The sequence below is a fragment of the Cavia porcellus genome, unplaced genomic scaffold (genome assembly GCF_034190915.1).
Source record: "Cavia porcellus strain 051 isolate PalLab524CR breed Dunkin Hartley unplaced genomic scaffold, mCavPor4.1 scaffold_2, whole genome shotgun sequence".
NCBI classification, from domain to species: Eukaryota; Metazoa; Chordata; class Mammalia; order Rodentia; family Caviidae; genus Cavia; species Cavia porcellus.
In genome coordinates, this window is record NW_026947485.1 from 89989359 (window position 1) to 90008488 (window position 19130).

General features: G+C 40.0%; 1 protein-coding gene across 2 annotated transcripts in view; it reads right to left on the reverse strand.

The window, feature by feature from the left end:
• Hspa12a (heat shock protein family A (Hsp70) member 12A) overlaps positions 1-19130 on the reverse strand; it is a 154437-nt gene that overhangs the window by 133679 nt on the left and 1628 nt on the right. Inside the window, exon 2 of one of the 2 annotated variants that reach the window (XM_063244814.1) lies at positions 6161-6248. In XM_063244814.1, the coding sequence (XP_063100884.1) occupies positions 6161-6248 (88 nt within the window). Of the gene's footprint in view, positions 1-6160; positions 6264-19130 lie in introns of those variants that run through there. The other variant, XM_063244815.1, reaches the window with a different exon arrangement.

The window sequence follows — 19130 nt, forward strand, 5'->3', positions numbered from 1 at the left end:
AAAACAAGAGCTTGAATACCAATGTTTCCTAACTTGTTGTCTTTACTTAGGGAATTATTTTTTATGCAGACTTAAAAGAAGCAGGAAAATCCTGGCCAAATTAACTTGGTAGTTTCAGTGAAAAACAGGACTGTCTCAGGAAGCTTTATTACACACAAATTACAGAATGATTGTTCGCCTCCTCACTCCTGGCCGACAAACTAAAAACACTGCTAAGCATGGCTGACGCTAAGTACAGCTGGTGTGCTTGGTTCACAACCTTCCTAACCATTCATCTCTGCCAGCCCAGAATCCTTTCTTAAAAGCACCCAGTTCCTCATGCCCAAGTAGGCTGAAATAGATGAATTCATGTTAAGGTTTTAATGCTATAATTCCATGCCTTGTGGTCACCAGGCTGCCATAAACACCAAGAAAGGACTCAGTGCAAAACGAAAATGCAGGAGTCCTCTTTGGAGGCATTCAGAATTTCAAGGGGTTGGGACTGTAGCTCAGTGAAAGAGCACCTACCTAGCATGCATGAAGCCCTGAACTCCCTTACCACCAGAGGGGAAAAAAGAAGTTCAAGATGGGGATAGGAGAGCATTAGATTTCATCCCGCAGCCTGTGGGACCATACAGGACACACATACAAACCATTCCTGCATCAATGATTTAAAAAGGCATGCTTTATAAAGGTATTCTCAATTTTTTGCTTTTGTGGGAGAACACTAAAATATACAAGTATTTTAAAAATAAATCAGAAAAGTTTAGACACACACCACAGATACAGGAGTAGCTGTTAATTCAGCTCTACAATTTGGACTACTTTGGTGATAAAGCATAAGAAATACCCTCATGAATTTTACCACGTCTTCATCTGACAGATGTCCTGTCAGAGTCCGTCATGCTAGGAGACACGTTTGGAAGTCTGGAACATAGTCTGTGCCCCAGCAGAAGAGATTCTCAAGGGTGATCAGGATAAAGTGAGGCCAAGAGGAAGAACCCAGGTAGGAAGGCAAAGAAGCTGAGAGAGAGGCCTGAGTGTGGAAAAGGGTCAGTCACAGGACAGATAGGTGGTTCACCTGGGGCCGTTAAATTACTGTAGAACAACAGATAAGATATGAGCATTTAGAGTTCTGGGATCTGATTTTTAAAAAAGGATTTTTACCATTAAATACAACAAACTAAATGTGAACTCCATGTCAAATAAGCATTTGCATATAAATTCCACATCAACTTTTTCCCTCTACCAAAAAGAATGTAAGAGATACAAACGGTAATTTAACTTTCTACTGCCCTTGAATGGGCTATCATTGAACCTGCACTCTGCGCCTAGTGCCTGGAGCTCAAGCAAACTCTCAACCTGGTCCTTTACATACTGAGCAACCCATTCCGGGAGGGTACTGTGAGTGCTCAGAGCATAGAAAGACATCCATGTGCATCATCATTCATGAACACAGGCTCAAGGGGCCGAATGATGGGGTGGGAGACTTGTCTCTGTACCAGACAGCATGCACAAGGGGAGGGAAAGAATGTTATTCTCCCTGGGCCTCCTCCCCTAAGAGCTCTCTGCATAAATAGAACATGATACAGAGCATGATGCAGGCAGAACTGAGAGCCTGAGGTCCGTCTTGAAGAACACGCAGATCAAGATCCATGCTGCATCCCCCGTTACACGACACTAGAGGAGCACACACTCACAGGGAGACATGTGAGCACCCGTATACTCCTCCAGGCTGCAGTACATCCTCTCTTGCTCACTTTGCAGATATAAATACACGGATGGATCCACTTATATATACTTATGTTGAAATATATACTAACTTATACACATATACCACTGTATGTATATACACATATAAATACACGTGTAAAATAAGATAGGTACCTATATGAATGTGAAATGACAATATAGATGCACCTCTAAATACATACAAATTTCATGTATACGTATGTAAATATAGCAAGAGAGGCAGTTATATGCACATTATTTATTTGCATATAAATATCTATGTGTACACATCTGTATATGAAAAAGGCATATAAAAAGTATAATCATGCATATATAGATATAAGAGAGCAAGGGAAGCCAGAGACAGAATATGTATATACATATTTATAATTTAACTCAGTTTTATTCATTCAACTAATATTAAAAGTCTCTGCCATGCAAGGGCTCTTCTTGAGGCACCAGCGCACAAAGCTGGATGAGCATTAACAGCCTCAATGAGTGCACAGTGCAGGAGGAAGACCAAGTGAAAACTGCTTTCACAGTGACTCAGCAGCTCTACCTTGAGGATGGTCAGTAACATATTTGGGCCATGCAAGCTGGGTTCAGGTCCAGCAGGTCCAGCTCACCACTTGGAAGCTGTGACAACAAATTTAAAAGTAAACTGCAGGATCTTCATCATTGAATTAAATATCTATGATACTGCCTTCTTCATAGAGTGGTGTGTTCAAGTGATAGCACAAGTGAAAGCCCCCATACTTCCTGGAACCCAAAAAGCACTGCGTAAAAGAAAGCTGTCATTGTTACTGATACTGTTGCTGTTATTGTGATAGAAAATATAAGGTTCTTTAGGGGCTGCAAAAGACAGAAGGGTTCATCTACCCTGAAAGTATCAGGAACAGCTTTGTGGAGGCGGTGGTATAGAGTTCAGTCTTTTCAAGGAACAGGTATTTGTCAGAACAAATGGGAGAAAGGAATTCATTCCAAGGGTGAGAAAGTTTTAGGCTGAGGGTGGTGGGGCACGCCCACAGCAGCAGCTACTCAAGAGACTGGGGCAGAAGGACTGCTTGAACCCACAAATTCTAGACCAACTTGAGCAACATAGCAAGACCTCATTTTTACATACATGCATACATACATAAATACATGAATAAATAAATGGAAGAGTGTGTTTGAAAGCCCTAAGGCACAAAATTTTCTAGCATGTTCAGAGAACTGGCAGTAGACCAATATAACCAGAGCAGGGGTTCAAGATCCAGGAGAAATCAGAGCCAGATGTGGAAGAGACACCAAAAAGCCTTCAACAATGGAACAACAAAATCAGATTCGCCTTTCAGAAGATATAGGTAAAATTAACTGAAAACCCAGGGTCACCATGGTGGTGATCAGTCATCAGGAATGTCAGTGCCACAAAACAGAGGACCATGGTCATTCACAGGATCTATTCCTCTGCCCACAAGTCTTCAAAAGTCTTCTTTTGTTTGTTTTAGTTTTACTAATTGGCTTATTTTTTCCATGCTGATTTACATGCTCCAGAAGATTTTCTTCATCACTAATCCCTTCCAGAATGATTTTTAAAGACTCATCTTCCAAATGACGAGGAGAATGTTAAGTGGCCACTTTTTAGCACTTGTAAGAGCTACACAACAACCATCCACCCTCAAAGCTCACAGATAGCCATTGCAGCTCTGCAGGTCAGGGCTGAGCGGGAGGTGGGTGTGGGGGGCCGAGCCAACACAGGGGTTAGAACTGTTCCTGAGAGCGAATTAACACACAGGATGAAAGCAGTATGAGTAAACAGCAGCCCACGGGAGAGCAAGAGAGACAAAGAGGGTCATCCCAAATGAGAAAAATGAACATGTATTACGGTTTCAAAGAATCATACAAAAATAAAGTAGGGCAAAACGTCAGCAGGCATTTGAAGGCAATGCGGTGTTAAATTAAAGGGGGAAAAAATCTTTCCTTTTAATGGAATCTCTCCTTTTATGGAATTTTTCAAGGGAAGTTAGTGACCAAGGAAGTTCGAAGACAGGGAGGAGCTTCAGATGGTCGAGCAAACTGTTGGAATATGTCCCGATCAATTTGTTCACTCATCAGCCTGCTGGCCGATTCTATTAATTCTCTTTGCTCAATATGTCTTGGGAACCTAACATGCCACATTCTGAAGATGCAGAGCTGAATTAGCCTCTGCTGTCTGTCTTCACTCAGTAGCTCAACTGCTAGCAGACTGAGAAAATAACTTGACATCATAGAACAGTGCAGTTTCTAACCAGGAAGGACTCACGAGGGCAGGGAGAGAGTTCACCGCTCTGGCACCTGATATGTGCCAGCTTCTGCCCTAGGTGTGCCTCAAATGTGCTGTCTCATTTAATCTTTCTAACACTCCTTTGATAAAAGCAGCAGGCCTGAACAATCTGTTCTCCTGGTCCCACTTTTCACAGCCTCATCGCAGAGAAAACAGAAGCAGTAGGTGGGAGGGGTATCTTTAGACAAGGAAATAGAAAGCTGAAAATTCAAAGTTTCAAACACCTGCACTTTAGACACTCCCTTTCTTCCCAGAGGAATGTGAGGATCTGGCTTCAGATTTTCATAAAACAAAACACTGTTTTCTCCAGTTTGCTTTTCCTTTAGTTTAACACAGCAATGACCCCAAATGTCTGGGTATTAATCCTGCCACTGTCTATTTCACAAACCTATTAACACACCCTTACGTTTGTGTGCGTGTGCGTGTGTGCGTGTGTGTGTGTGTGTGCGTGTGTGTGTGTGTGTGTGTGTGTGTGTGTTTTGTGTTCCAGTGCGGTGTGGCCATCCCTGCAGGTCCCACCAGGGAAGTGAATCCACGTTCTGGACATCTATGCTCTATCATGCTCCAGCACTGCTGCAGGGTCCCATTGTTGTAGTGCAGTGGCTGCATCTTGGAGGTTCTGAGCACCAGTGGAATTTTGCTCGTTTTAAATTGTTACAAACGCAAAACAAACCAACAAGAGACTCATATCAGCCCATAATGTGGGCAGGCACCAACTGTATATGTACTTCATGATCAACTGAGAAATTCAGAGTGATTCAAAAGAATGGCTAAAGCAAACATAAAAAATAACAGCATCTCTATGAATCACTCTGTCTAGTAATTTTTTTTCTGCAAAGTTGAATCAAACAATGGATTGTTTACTGAGCAACTACTATACAAGTACTATACAACCCATTAGACTAATGGGATTTTTTCACTGTCTGTTTTTTCAAATATTTAAAGTATTGGTAAGATGCTTTAGCTGTTTACTCTTTGAGCAGTTATTATTAGCAAGGCCTTCAGAAGTTTAGCGTTTTGATGGCTATTGTAAGCTTTCTGGGAGTATTTTGTTTTGTTTTGTCCTTCTATTGTTTACTATCTAAATCATTCCTTTTCTTTTCCTACAATCTGATTTTTAGGAAGAAAAAAAATTAGCATCTGGGGTCTGAGACCATTTTGAGTGTCTGGGCTGGAACTGCTAATGACCTCCCAGAGATAACCCAAATTGCTGATTTAGCAAAGCCCATTCTTGACCTTGACACAAGACAAGACAGGCAAAGAGGAAGGACTTGGGGAGCTTAGTAAAAGAGAAAGGATCATAGGAGCGCTCAGATCTCACAAGCCCCCTCCCCCATTCAGCAAACACCTGGCTGAGTTGGAAAACATGACCGATCCAACCTTCCTATTGGCACCAATTGAAGCTGTCAGCTCTTGCTTGTCACTGGTTGCACTGGGAGGCCCCGGGCAGCTACAAGAGCCCTAATTAGGCAGAAATGACACTTCTACAAGTGACCTGCCAGGACCTTTGGCAAACCATTTAACATCATTAGTTAACATTTTTTAAAAAGTGTGAATGTAAATGAACAGCCCGTGGCTTTCAATGGAGTTTGTCGGTGGCATCCCGCCCCCCTTACTCTTTTCTCTTTTTACATGAATAGTTCCCTTGTTTTCCCAGAACTGGAGGGAGATGCTGAGGAAGAAGGAGGAAGAGAACCAGTCCTCTGTGGAGAGAGACACCGTGAGGCACAAACAAGCTCAGAACACAGAGAGACCATCTCTTTCTGCCTTTGTATGCACCCAAACAGAAACCCTCTTCCAGGGACACCAAAAGAGAGGGAGGAGGCTGCTCGAGCCCTGCAGGCTCTACTGATGCCACGTATGCTCCCGGAGTTGTGCTGCTAAGCGTGGCTGCCCAGGATTCCAGGATCCCTCTCATCTCCCGACTTACGGCTCTCTCTAAGACAGTATCTCTTTCAAGCCTCTTCCCACTTGCTGGCATTCCAAAAAGCAAGCTGTGCCATAGCAACTGAGCAAAACATCTGTGCGCATAAGTTTAAAGGTACCAGAGCTAAATATACCTAGTCCCTCTCGAAAGGAACAACGTTCAAGGGGTCAGTATTATCCAGACGCTAGTCAGATACTTACACAAATCATTTCATTTCCTACCTGCAGCAGTTATTTCCCACTTTGAATCACACTTCAGTTTGTTCTTTGCTTTACACCCACAGAATCCGTACACGCCAACACTCTCCATCTGTAGGAGGGGGAAAAGAGTTTCACTGTGAAGGTGTCACTTTATCTGTTTCTGCACTGCTCTTAAATCCCACGCTCTTGCAGGTTGGCAATCTGAAGAGGCAGCCCAGGGCAGAAGAGAGGCAAAGTGGACCGAGAGGCAGAAGGCTCAGAGGAGCTGAGTGCCTAGGGGCTTTTGCACTTACCACCTATTTGTTGTGGCAAGGTGCTTAGCCCTGAGTCTCAGATGTGTTCATCTGTAAGACAGAGATAATGCCTTACTCCATCCAGTAAGAACAGAGTAGATGGAAATACCATGAAAACTGGAAAGTGCAGTATGAATGTGAGGAGAGAGGGACAGATAAGAGCTGCCCAAATCAAGGAGCCACGCCAGGTTCTTACAGCTCATTTGCAGAGATGGCATTGAGCTTGTCCTCTTGGATCCCAAGGCATGTTGGACAAAGCCACCCCACCCACCCCAGGTCCCTCCTTATATGTTTTTCTCTACTCTGCTTATTCCCAAAAGGGCTGTAAATAGTACTAAGTCAAATGCATGTGTGCAAAACAAATTCTTTAAACTCCTGATTATGTAACTATTTAGTCCCTCTGCTAGGCCTTAAACAGCCCGGGATTAAAACAAGTCTTATCTACCTCTGGATTTCCAGAAGAGCTGCAGTCAGTGATGAGTACACAGCAGAGGCACAATAAATGTTTACTGAGTTGAAATGCAAGAGTGTAGCTTCCAGATTTGTGCGCCAGTGGTGAGGACATGTGCTTCACCAAGGTGGTAGAGCCTAAATTTGGAGAGCTTTACTTGTGCCTGAATTAAAGACACACCAGGCCGTGCATGGTGGGAAACGCCTGTAACTAACTGAGAGGGAAGCAAAAGAAAACAGTCTTAGTTTGGGGCAGAGAAAGAGGGAAAATACTGCCAAACGTCCTTAATCACTCTAAATGGAGAAAAGGAAAACCGCTCATCACGATGGAGCGTTTAGTGCTTTTAAGCTAAATACCTCAGCATATTAAGCAAATAGAGAAAAGCCAGCTAGAAGATGTCATCAAATTGAACCATATAGTGCTCAGAAAGCCTACAGGAGGTGTCTGGCTTGACCCCTTTTCCCATCACACGCCTGGTCCCAGCCTGGTTGTTTAGTATTGTGACTCCTCTCCAGCTGTGGAGCTTATTGAAAAGCTCTTGCTCCCTGCCTGGTTTTGGCACATTTTCTGCAGGTGCCTCCTACTGTGGCCACAATGGGCTGCTCCGGAGGTTTAGACCTGTCAACAGCTACAGGGGAGGGAGGGGCAATGGTGGAGGGAGCACAGTCATTGTCTTAAAGGGCCAGTGACATTGTGTGCCACCTCCACAGAGGCTGCAGCCCTGGCACCTGCTAATGAGATGAATCCTTTCTCCCGCTCTCTCTTTCTCTCTTTAATGATTTAACTTGATCGCTTTGGTTCCTTTCTAGAAGAGGAATTGCTCCATTGATCATATAAAGTAATTGCCTGGAAAACATTGCTCCGCAGCAACTACCACTACTTCCCTGGCTGAAAATGTCACAGCAATTGAAAAGCTCTTAGTTCAGTTCAAGAACAAGGCTGCTACAGAGAACAGTCTCTGCACACAGTTCCAAGCAATCCTGTGTTCCTGGAATTTACAGGTTTAGGGTGTGACTGATAGGCTTTTAAAACAGAATTTCCCTTTTGTGGTACGGTATGATGTTTGCATGAGATGGTGGGAAACTAACCAGGCACCTTTAAGAATAAAAATCTCTTCTAAAAATTAGATATATTCTTTCTGAGAAAGAAAACATTTTCTTAATCATTCATGCCCTTCTTTCCTCAGAAACTAAGAACTCAAAAAGACACCCACACTAACCCAGGGCGATTTGGAGAAAGAGGAAGACAATATCCTGATCTAGGAGGCTGGAGGTGCTTAGTTTTAGAAAGAGGAATTGATGCTGGGAATTGTGCAGGGATTGCTGGTATTTCAGACCTGTCACTTGGCGGCAGCAGTGATACACTGTGGGAACAGGGACCACACACTTGAGGAGTTTCCATCAATAGCTTTATTAAGCAGCCACTGCCACACGGATGCTGGGGAAGTAATTCACTAGGGGGAAATCACTTTGTCCTAGGCATGAACCTGCCAGTGAAATAAACATGGAACCTGTTAGTGACAGTTTCATTTTCCTCTGACAGGTGCGAAGTCTAAGTTCACGTCTAAATAAGGGACAGGCTTTCTCGGTGAACTTGGTGGGAAGCACTGCTTGCCGTGTGTCACACTGCTTGTTACCAATGGGGAACAAGGGTCAGATCCATCACTTTGTCAGGATGAGCCTTGGAATTTTGGGGTGGGGTAGCTGATGAACTAAGGGAAGTAGATGTGCCTATTACTGTACTGGTTTTTTTTTTTTAAAGTAAAAACATATGCTTGCTCACTAAAAAGAGTATACAGAGTGTTACGTGTAAAGCTTTAAACAGACTAACTGCAATTACAAATCTGAAAAAGTCATAGGATCTTTGACATCTAAACCTTGTAAAACATCATGGGAAAAATTCCTCAACTGCAAATAGATGTAAGGGTTTTTTTGCGTGGAATTTAGGAACTTGGGATTCCATACTTTAAAATCTTTTAATATTGTCAGAATATACTGACTATTCAGTTAGGGCAATTACACATACTACCTCAAAATATACAGTAAAATTTTAAAATAATTTCCCTTCATCTTCTTACATAGTGAAGAGAATTTTAAAAAAGAAAATTCTTGAATTTTAAGCCCATTAAGTAAACTGACCCTTAGATAGGAAGAATTATATTGAAAGCCTTCAATCAGAAACTTAAAAATTTTTTGCTTATATTGGAAACACGTTATTCCTGTCTGTGAGATATTTAAACATACGACTAGATAATATAGAACTAGATAAAATATGGAATTAAATGGCCCCCAAAGTTCTGCCTGATTCTGGGTCCCTTATCTTAAAAAAAGCTTCATATGATGAGAAATAGGCAGTTGAATGGTACAACTGCAGAACTAGTTATTTCCAGCAGCTGTTCCTATGAGATCCGCAGGCAAGACAGGAAAGTGGGTTAAGTGCCTGCAGCCAAGAATAGGGGAGGCTGGACTACGGGGATAGAAATGGAACCCCTATTGGTAAAAAACAGCTCGGGAAGCTGAACTCACTGGGAAGGCTGCTGGCACCCAACCTACGTGTCCTGTCACGAACACCCACACTGAGAGTGTGCCTGGGCTATCTGAACAGTTTCCCTGTATTTCTGGAAAAGAGACAAAGGAAAATTTGAAAAAGAAAAAAAAAAAAACCCCAATCTAAACCTCTAGGCAGAGGAAAGAATGTCAAAACTGCCCATTGCCACAGTACCAGCTTCGTTTTTCCAACCTCCAATTTATATTAGCTTGTGATGCAAGAGGTCTACCATTCAGAGAAAACAAAATGGCTTTACAACTTACACATCATAGGGCTCTTCATAGCACAGTTTAAAACATCTGACTTCAAAAGGTATAAATTAGCCTTAAGCTAAGTAAGTCTGAACTTCATTCTAAACAAGATTTGCAAAGGGGTTGGGCTTGTGTTTAAAAATAAAAGAACAGAGAAAGAAAATGCATTTTAAAATGTTGCACTGTTCCTATGGTAATGCACACTTAATCAATTAAATGAATTTGTTACAAAGAATGATGGGAGTTATATTCCAGAGCTAATATGTGATTGGTCGGAGTAGTCACTGTTAACATTCTTCATAATTCAGATCTGTAAACTGGTCCAGATACTTCAACCTGAGCATTTTATTTGTTTAGTAAATCCTTGTGTTTATATTTGTTAGTGACACACATCTCATCCACTAAAATGTAACACACAGAAATGTTAATATCCTTTTTACATCAATAAAAAACTACCATCATATTGATGGGTGATAACACCTGTTGAAATGTTTGTATGCAACATATAAGGTGCACATATATTCTAGATAGAAAATTATATCAACCTGAACTTTTCATCATGGTTCCTGAATCAATATAAAATCATCGGCTAAGGGAAGAGAAACATTTTACTATTTTATGTCTTTGCATGATATTAACATTTTGACAGTAGTTTATGATGAAGTCAGACATTACTGGAGTTATACGAGCACAGGCTTAACTCTTTCCTTGGTGAAAGGCTTGCTCTTTTTTGTTTTCCAGAATTCCACCTGCAAAGTTTCCTTTCTTTCCAATGTGAGAAATCACTGAGTAGACCAAGGACTTTTCCATATTCTTATTGCTCTCCATTTGATGGAGATCACAGTGCTTCCTTCCAATCATATCCTTTCAGAGTTACAGCTTATTTTAAACTATCCAATGGAAATGGGTGGATTTTAATAATCAGCCCAAGTGTGACTGATGCCCTAGGACTAGTAACAGATGTTTACTATAAACGAAACAAAATTTTACCTATACATTTTGTCAAAAAAAATGGCTGAGACAGAAAAGCATGACGTGTATAATCCTCAAGTCTAAATTTAGAGAGCAAGGCCAAACTATCATAAAGGCAATAACCACAGTGGCCAAACCTGAGGTTACAGCTGAGCCTTAATCCAGGGGTACAGACTTGTGTGGGGCAGATCTGACCCACCAGCCATACATGCCAAGAAGGATACTTTTTTTCCTCCCTTGACATTAGGGTTTGAAAACATGTGAAAAGTCTGAGGCATGCCTCCAGGAAATCTGAGGCAAACCTAGACAGCTTACAGAGGGAACTCAGGGGAAGAGGCCTTGGGCACTTACACATTAACAGACAGACACAGAGATTCTTTTTGTTCACATACAACAAATACTATCTGGAGATAGTCTCCTGTGAACATAAATTACAGGGTTTTATAATTTTGAGTTTTTCATTTTGATTACATCTCCCGCTTTTTCAGATTTATAATTATCTCTCCAAAAGGCAGCTAATTTTCCAATATTAGGTTTATCAGCAGTATGTAAAAAGTTAATTGAATAGATATTTTTCTTGCAAAGGTCCTTGTTAAGAGTTGGGAATGGCTGTATTTTCAGTGAAGCAATAAATGATGGTATCCCAAATGCACTCTTCCTAGAGCTTATAAAATGATAAACATTTTATTTATTCCTAATATTCTTTAAAATAAAACTCATGGTTATAATTCTTTGTTCTTACCCTAGAATCTACTATATTTGATTCTGTACTCTCAAAATCAACACAGAAACTTTATACTTCTGTCAGCCTGGCTATAAAGAAAATAAAGTTCAAGTCAGATCCACAAGTTAAGATAATTCCCAAGAAGCATTGGCATGGAATAATTTTATATCAAAAAGAAATCTAGTTCTAACTCCCTCAAACAGAAATTCTTGCTTTTAAAATTCTAGACACAGGAAAAAAAATTTTTTTTGCAAGGTACCTCTGTCTGAGGTTAACTGCAATGGCTCTCATCTATGAAATTCTCTGTTTTGAGAGTTTCACAATCTCTATTTGCAAATCCTCATCAGGTATAAGACTAGGGTGCAAATATTTGGTCATGAATTTTAAGTTGATTACCTAGGATTGTTTAGTGATATTGAAATCAATCAGTTATTGATAAATCAGCTCACATCTTGACAAAACTCTCACAGTAGCTGCTAAACACACAGAGCTCCTTCGTGGGGCTTTGCTAGCTGGACAAGGGCAGGGAGACGGTGTGATACGGGGTTACTGCAGGGCTCCCCTGGGCTCAGTCTCTGGACACACCGAAAGAAAGGGAGATCAGAGCAGGCCTCCAAACACTTTATTTCAAACCTCACTTATTCCTCAATATTATTTCAAGTGAAACTATCTTCACACAAAAGTATCCTAACACACATCAACTCTTCACTCCATTCGGAGTACATATATGTTACATTATCTTCTACTTCCTTATTCCTAAACTGGAGTGGTTAAAATATAGTAATGCTAACTACACCCTGGCCAAATATAATATAATGTCACTGATGACATATGTCATTATTACATATGACACATAAAAAGTCGTATGTCAATAACATATTAAGTGCATTTCCACTTTGGAAATAATATTTCAGTCTTTCATCTTTGCTAAACTTTTCTCCAAGTATTAATGAAAACGTGGTTTTTCTAAAAAACATCCTAATCACTATTATTTATGTAATATCCACCTGAGATGTTAAATGCACAATCACAAAATTTAACAACTTTATTACTGACTGACACACTAACAGGATCAATCACATATTACCCCTTGCTATGTTCAACACTATTCAGTGTATTTTTAAAAATTTGGTACAGAAAATTGACACTTTAGTCACTTGCATATATCACCCATAGCAATTTTGGAAGTACATACGGCTCAATAACAACTTACATAGGATTGTCACATATGAAAAAATGCAGTTAAATTGGTATTAAGAAATTTACCTAAAATATTAAAGTAGAAAGCAATTGAAATTTACTTCTCCAAACCAAAATATTCAGTAAACAATTCTCGCTGTATTTGTGGCTAGTCATTTTTTTTTTAAATACAGGAAGAAATCGTTATGAATCTTTTTAAATAGGACAAGATGTTGTACTTCCAAAGGGCAAAACAAGGCGGAATGACCAAATAATAAGTAACGCTACAAAATAAGAGCCATCGTATGCTTAGCCAACAATTAAAGAATAAAATCCCAAATTTTTGACAACTGAATTTTTCAAAACCCCAAATAATTTTTTGAGGCTTTAAACATTACCATAAGATTCATGGCCAGGCATACAGACATCCTCAGTGATAAAGCAGAGCCAGGCTTTTGATTTTGCTAATAAGAAACAGATAATTCCTCTTAAGCAGATTAAGTTAAAGTACATTTTCAGGGAAGTTAAAATCCCCTTCAATCTGGCTCTTAAGTTTAATTACGAAAGTCAAACTATTAACTCTCATTCAAGTGCAACCACAAAATAGGAAGGCACAGAACTCCCAGGGGTCACAACACAAACCAAACTGACATTTGCAACAGCAACAGAAAACATTTTCAGCCATAACTTAATAAAACACCTAACTTAACTGAAATTCTTTTGTTCTTTGGATTTCTTTTTCTTCTTTGCTGCCCTCTATGTGGAAAATAAGTTTAACGTTTTCTTCAGTCACAATATTGAATTTCCAATACTTGTTTTGAGGCTTGTATGTTAAGAAATAAAGAACCAGTTATAAGACCTGGCTTTTGTAGGACATTTTATATGTATTTTTTTTTTTTTACTTTATTAGTCCTGTACTCATGCTACAAAAATAACTCTAACTTGTACTTACTTCTATAAAGGTAAAAAGTTATCTATTTAAAAATGGCAAATAGTTTGCTTAAAGGATTTCTTTTGCCACCCATCTTTTCCTTTTTGCTTTACTGTTGGGATAATTGCCCTACTTCCAATTTTGTTCTGCCCATATAGACACCGTGTGTCTATTCCCTGAAAAATACCAATTAAACTGCCAGCATAGCATCTCCAACAGTATCTTTGGGACTCCAGTGTCAAAGGCTTTTGAACAAATGGCCGGAAGGCTGAGTGTAAAACAGCTTTGATGGGATGCCAGTTCAAACACATTATAACCATGGCTGCAGCTCTCTGCTTCATTTGTAAAGCAAGGCCGAAATGGCACATCAACTTTATAATCCTATGCAAACGTTAAAGGTTAAAACAAAAGCGATACTTTGCCTGGAGGTTTAGTCACCCTAAAGGGTCACTAATATTTGTTTTTAAAAGTGGGGTTTCCCTTTTATCCAATTCAGTCTGAAGTTATTTAAATAAAGGTTTTCAACAAATACTGAAAAATGGCTAAAAATTTTTTTCCTTGATTTTTTTTTTTTTTTTTTTTTTTTTGGTAAAAACATTATGTTTTAGGCACAACAGGAAGTTTACAAGAAGTTTTGATTTGCTCTCATAGCAAAAGTATGAAATCGAAAGTACTAGTTAATGAAGAAATGGGCTCAAAGTGGTTAAGTAATTTGTACAGGATCACACAGCTGGAAAGTGGAAAAACCAGGCTTTGAACCTTTGCAGTCTGATTCCAACTCCCAGCAGCTCTCAGCCTTGTTAGCCACAACTGTTAGCAAATCATTTCTGCAGGAATAAAGCCTTAGTTGTCTTCCCTCTGACCTGATTCATGGAGAAATCTTTTAGAGCAGTGATTCTCAACCTTGGCTGCACATTAGTATCAGATATTTTTAAAACGTGAGTCCCATCCTCTAGAGTCTTATTTAATAGGTCTGGAGAAAAGCCCAAGCCTTAATATTTTCAACAGGGCAGCAGTGAAAAAAAAAAAAAAAAAGAAAGAAAGATAATACATCTCTTTAAATTTGAATGGCATTTGGAATCTAGTAGCAGCAATCCCCCTAGGTGATTCCAAGGTACAGCTCCAACTGAGAACCAATGATCAAGAGATTATCAGCACTTACCCAGAGTCCCTTCTCCAAGATCCCAATATGAGCAACTCAGGTGGTTGCTCCAGAGAGGAAATTCAGGCGCTCAGCTACAGCTGACCTGACAGAGCACAGTCCAACAGCGGTCTATCTTTGAGAAGCAGATGGGCACAAGAGAAAATGCATGGGCAGCAGAGGCAATGAGGCCTGGGTTCAGATTCCACATCTGCCACTAATTAACTGTGTCATCTTGAGTCAATCATTTATTTTTAGTGGCTCTCTTGCAGATTCAATGGCATGATGTAAGTAAAGCTGCAGGAACATGACAGCGCTCAACCAAAGAGAGGCTGCTATTGTGTTTTTGTTTTTGCTGTTATTCCTACTACAGTGGCAATGACTACTTTCAGAAGATGTCAGTAATGAAAAAATAAAAAACAAATCAAAACCTTTTTCTATTGGTCAAATCATTCCTTTTATTCACATTAAATTTACAACTACTTATATTCACAATTAGTTTGGCAATCTTATTTCTCATTTGTAACAGCTGGGGAAGGTTAACATTATTCACTTTCTAGATGAGGAAAAGAGAGTATTTTCCTTCTACTCTGTCATCAGTTTCTATGATTCTATGACTAAGGGCACCTGCAGTCAAGTTCATTACTTCCTTGTGAAAACAATATTGAACACAGATGTCAAATGCAGGAAAGAAGAATTAACAAGCGTTTGGTAGCAACTCCAAAATAATATCTAAATAATCTCTCTTGAATGTTAAAGTCATGGCAAATTCTGACTTCAATGAAGGTGTCGGACGGATAGGATTAAGAAACAAACAAACAAATATATTTTCATTTATCCTCATTCATTTAGGAAATGTCTGACATAGTTTAGAAACTTTTTTTTTTGAAGTGCAGGCTGAAGAAGGGTTCATTTCCTCTATGAAAGGTCTTCATTAGCAGGTTGGAATAGACAAATATTCCCTGATACTTTGTTTTGAATTTGAGCTACAAAGTAAAGGAGATTTAAGATCGTTCAATGCAGTTCAGTGGTTCTCAACAAGATCACTAAGAAGTTAATGGACTCTGCAAGGAACCCACAATTCCACACATACACCAAAACACACCCGCAGCACTGAAGGAGACCTTGCCAGTGTGTGTATTCTTTTCATACATACAACAGTCCCATGGCTGAAATATAAAGGCCTCAAAAAGGACAATTCTATTTATAGTCATTGTATGTAACTATTACATGGAGAGGCACCTTAATTTTTGTTGTTAAAAAGGAGTTTCCGTACTCGGAGGTCAAGAGACACAGATCAGTCAAAAGCACTCTGATTACTGCAATGTAAAGACCTTCGGGTCAGCTGGGATTCCAGCCTAGGTTGTTAGGCCCAAACGGTCTCTGGTTCACGTCACACATGCCTTCTAGCCCAGGCACCGACTCGCTGGACAGCAGCAGTATCACACCACTTCTTCTGGAAAGCCCAGACCCATATCTCTCTGTGGATTTCTCCCAGGAACTTTCTACTTTTCCTGAGTTCTTCTTGACTTTTCCTTCTCTTCCATCCTGAACTCTCCAGCTCGATCCTTTTAGGATTAGCACCACACTCAACCCCTTTCATACTCTGATGACTTGAAAGTGCCCCTTTGGACACTTAGCCTATGAAATGGAAATATAGTCACCCAGGTACCAAAATAAGAAATACATATGTATAAAATGTGTATATGCATTTTACAGTGAAAATGCCAGTGCTCCCAGTTGAACTGAGTTGGCATGGCTCTGGCCTTGGAAGGCCCACCTGAGGATTGCTGCCAACAAGCATAAAAGAAGAATGGGTGGGGATGGATTGTGTGCTGCTAATTTTCCTGGAGAAGCTTGCTGGGGCTGGCTTTCAGGGTAGGAATTTGGCTGTTTGAATCAGAGGAGCAGCTCTGGTCTTCACCTTGAATGTCACTTCCTGGCTCCATTGCCCTCTGGCATAGATCCTTCATGCAGCCAGCACAGACTTTCTAGCATCTACTACCTGTCCTTGGGCCTTCCCAGTGCTGATCCTTGATACTGACCCACGTGAGATATTGTCATAGGCTCTAGACCTCCAGCTAGACCCCTGTGGGACATTGCTGTAGGACCCAGGGTGTTATGGTTTGTGTCTGAATGTCCCCCCACCAAAGCTTCATGCAGTCAAGGCAGGGAAGGCTTTTCAGAGGTAGCCCAATCTAGAGTTTTGATTGATTTATAGTCCAATGCTGGGAATAATGGTGCTGGAATTAAGGGTGAGTGATTGTTGGATCAGTCTACTGATTAGATAGATACCAACTCTAATTCCAGAAGTTTGGATAAGATAAAAGGGGCAGAAAGAAGCCTGTTTTGCTCTTTTGTTCTTGTCTTTGCTGTCATGCTACAACTGTTGCCCCTCTGCCATGCCACCTTGCCTTGGAGCCAGCTTGGATGGAAACTTCTACAAACTAAACAAACCTTTCCTCCTTTAACTCTGGGTGTCAAGGTATTTTGTTTCAGCAATGAAAGAAAAGTAACTAAGACACAGGGCTAAGAAAAGTAACTAAGACACAGCTGAATTCTGTGGGTCTCTAGTGTGAGGACAGATTTCTTGCACTCATCTGCATTTGATTTTTTGGGTAAATATTATAATCCTATAAATTTTGTGTCCTATATTAGATCTACTCCCTTGCAAACCCTGACTACAATAGCTTCTAATAGCTATGGGAAATAAGAAAATTGGAATATTTAAGAATACTTTATTGACTCTAGATATGTCAACAAAATAGGCTATTAATAAGTCCCCAGCATATCAACTTTTCAAAGGGCTTTCACATCTATTATTTTAGTTTATTATACAAAGACTCATTCCATCTAAGTGCTACCAGAATACTATCAGACTTTAAATTCTACAAACAGATGAGAGGAAATACAGATTTTATTCACGGCTCTTTCCTCAGTGCCAAGTACATGTCCTAGTACATGACAGGCATTCAAGAAATATTTGTTGGTTGAATGAAGCAGAATTGCATAGTATGCATGTATGTATTGTTTTCATGTTTTTTTTTTATTTGAGAAGACTTTAAGGGAACAACTAAATTTCTAATACTCTTTTCTCATTCTTCAGTCCTCCTATAACCTTTCACTTAACATCTTTCCTCAAGTATGTTTACTGTAAAATTTCCAAAGTTATATAATTCATTCATTTTAGGAAAACCAAATACTACAAATATGGAAAAAGAAAAAAAGAAAACTTGTTCTTGATGCCATCATCAAAAACAAGCTAACATACTGTAATACTTCCTTTCAGGTTATTCTATGCATACACACAGAAACGTACCCGCACCCATCTGAGACAATCCCAAAACTCCTAGCTCCAGACTTTGGGACTTGAAGGTTTTCCTTTTTCTCTAAATCCTTTTACCTGTTACAGCTCTTTGCCCTCTTCCTATCCCTTAAATCTGTTTCTTCCCCAAAATTTAGGTCTTTATTTTTTCCCTCAGTTCTCTCCAGAATATTGGACTGTACTGCAATCTGAAACTCCATGAGATGTCTTCTCCTGCAGCCTCAATTTTTCCTTTTCTCCGTGCCATCAGTGCACATCTATATCCCAGTGTACATGTCCCATCAAAACCAGATGACCCTAGGGTGTGGTGGGGCATACCTGTAATCGCAGGATTCAGGAGACTAAGGCAGCATTACCAAGAGTTCAGGGCCAGTTTGGGCTACATAGTAAGAGTCTGTCTCAAAAAAAATTCATTTCCCATTTCTGACAACTGCAGCAGAATTCTACATTGCTCTCAATAGTTTTGAGGCCCAACCCAATCACACATAAGCCTTTCTATCCTCCTTTTCTATTCGTTCATCCATCTTTTCCCACTGCTATGTTGTTGTTGTTTAGGTCATTACACTTACATTATTTTCTACCTATACTTGTTTGATATGTAACCAAAACACCAATCAGTCCTCTCCACTGCTACCTTTAAACCTTTCTATCTCACCATCCTATATTTAGAAATTTATGGCTACTTCCCACTCTTACAAAATGAAATTCTATTCCCTTCACAGTCTTGCCTCAGACTATTTTATATCTGTATTTCTCATTATTCTTGAAAAACAAATATTGGCTCCAGCTAGCATGGTGGATTCAATATTAATCCAATCCACAATATTTAGGTGTTAAGCATTTATTATCCAATCATGACTTATTTGTTTATCCAACAAATATTTTCTGAGCATTTTCTATTCTATCAGGCAATGTATTGATGCTCAGGTGTTCACAGGGTGAACAAGAGACCAAGTTCCTGTTCCCACAAAACTTACAGGCCTCCTGTTTATACCAGGAAGCCTCTGAGACATGATGATCCCAGCCCGGGACAGGCCCAATCTTTCACTAAAATGTCAAATGCTGTCAAGACATCCTTGATCACTGAACACTTTGGCCCAGGCTGCAAGGAGGGAGGAGTCCAGAAGAAAGGAAAGGCTGGCCAGGCTGAGAGCCGGAGTGTGGAGCACAGTTTCTT